The sequence below is a fragment of the Poecilia reticulata genome, linkage group LG6, assembly GCF_000633615.1.
Source record: "Poecilia reticulata strain Guanapo linkage group LG6, Guppy_female_1.0+MT, whole genome shotgun sequence".
Lineage (NCBI taxonomy): Eukaryota > Metazoa > Chordata > Actinopteri > Cyprinodontiformes > Poeciliidae > Poecilia > Poecilia reticulata.
The window spans coordinates 31,314,481-31,315,907 of record NC_024336.1 but is presented as its reverse complement, the minus strand read 5'-3'; the positions used below and the strand labels follow the sequence as shown (position 1 = coordinate 31,315,907).

Genomic DNA, 1,427 nt, shown 5'->3' with positions numbered 1-1,427 from the left:
AGGTTATTCCAGCCAATCAGAGACCAGGTCAGGTTATTCCAGCCAATCAGAGACCTGGTCAGGTTATTCCAGCCAATCAGAGACCAGGTCAGGTTGCTGCTTCCTGTGTGTGTGGACCCGGACCTGCACCGGGGTGGTCGGTACCTCGGACATGTCGTGGACCAGCAGCAGCGGCACGGTGACGGTGGTGACGTCGTGCGTGCAGCAGACCTTCAGGATGTTCCTCAGGCCCATGATGGCCGGGTCGCGGGCCGTGATGCTTCCCGACCGCAGGTTGTCGTCCACACACAGGTGGAAGACGACGTGGACCTCCGACAGGTTGGAGTGTCTGGAGATGTAGAACTCACCTGAAGGAAAACACGGAGCGATTCAGAAGAACCGACTCAATCTGAGAGCTTCTCCACGTGTTCAACATCCAGACCTGGGAGAATATTTGAGGGATTTCTTTCAGCCGTTTTGCTCTTATCATCTCCTCCGTTCTTCTGGTTTTCTGTAGAAAAACAGAAACAAACTGAGCAACAAATCGTCCAACTGATGCAGAACTTGGAGCGACGAGCATCTCTGGAAGGAGGAGAACAATGTTTCTGTTCTTCCTCTTCCCATTCAAATGCTGCGCAGCAGAGAACTAAACGACGAACTGAGGAGAGAAGAAGCTGAACATCAGTTACACCATTAAAATAAAACAAGAAGGACTTTATTATTTACAAAACCCTTCAGCCCAGTCAGCTGAAAAACAAAGAGCCAGGACTTCAAGTCGCTCATTTCCACTAATCATAGAGATTTCAACAAATTGAACATTTTAACAGGACGAATCCCATTTGTTGTTTTCCAGAGCCGCAGCCTTCATGTTTCTGCTCCATCAGAATGAGATGAAATATGACAGAACCTGAATTAATTTGAATGAACATCTTAAGAAACAATTAAAAACATTTAATTCTTTAAATAAAAATGGAAAAATTAAGCAGCTCAGTTACAACACAGTTTAAACTAAGCAGAGTTGGTGGTGCGCTTCCCCAGAGCGGCTCTGTGTGATCAGGGGGACTAACCTGCCGGCTGCTTCTGCTTGCTGCAGCGCTGCGCCCGCGCATACAGCACCGCCTGCTGCACCTCCTCCAGCTGCTGCTCCAGGCTCAGGAAGTGGAAGTCGGTGCATTCCTTCGCCACCGTGGCAAAGTCTGGAGATCAGCAGAGAAAAAGCCTGAACTCAACTGTGAGCCGCTGCAGCGTCGCATGCAGCCGGACCGGAGCTGCAGGACGGGAGCCTCTGCTGTGCATTTGTTTTGCAGGCACAGCGTTAATCTTTACAAAAAGAAGAAATGAATTAAACCACATTTAGCTTATTTCCATTTGTAGTCCCTGACCAGGTCATACTTTAAACCTGGGGAGTCCAAAGTGGGTCCTGGAGGCCCAAAGTGGGTCCTGGAGGC

At 49.3% G+C, this 1,427-nt stretch overlaps 1 protein-coding gene across 3 annotated transcripts in view; it reads right to left on the bottom strand.

The window, feature by feature from the left end:
• The window catches only part of ferry3 (FERRY endosomal RAB5 effector complex subunit 3), an 18,151-nt gene that overhangs the window by 8,552 nt on the left and 8,172 nt on the right, over positions 1-1,427 (bottom strand). For all 3 annotated transcript variants that reach the window (XM_017305429.1, XM_008412678.2, XM_017305428.1), the window contains 3 exons: positions 1,047-1,175; positions 422-490; positions 145-347 (listed from right to left, as the gene is read on the bottom strand). In XM_017305429.1, coding sequence (XP_017160918.1) covers positions 145-347; positions 422-490; positions 1,047-1,175 — 401 coding nt within the window. The remainder of the gene's footprint in view (positions 1-144; positions 348-421; positions 491-1,046; positions 1,176-1,427) is intronic.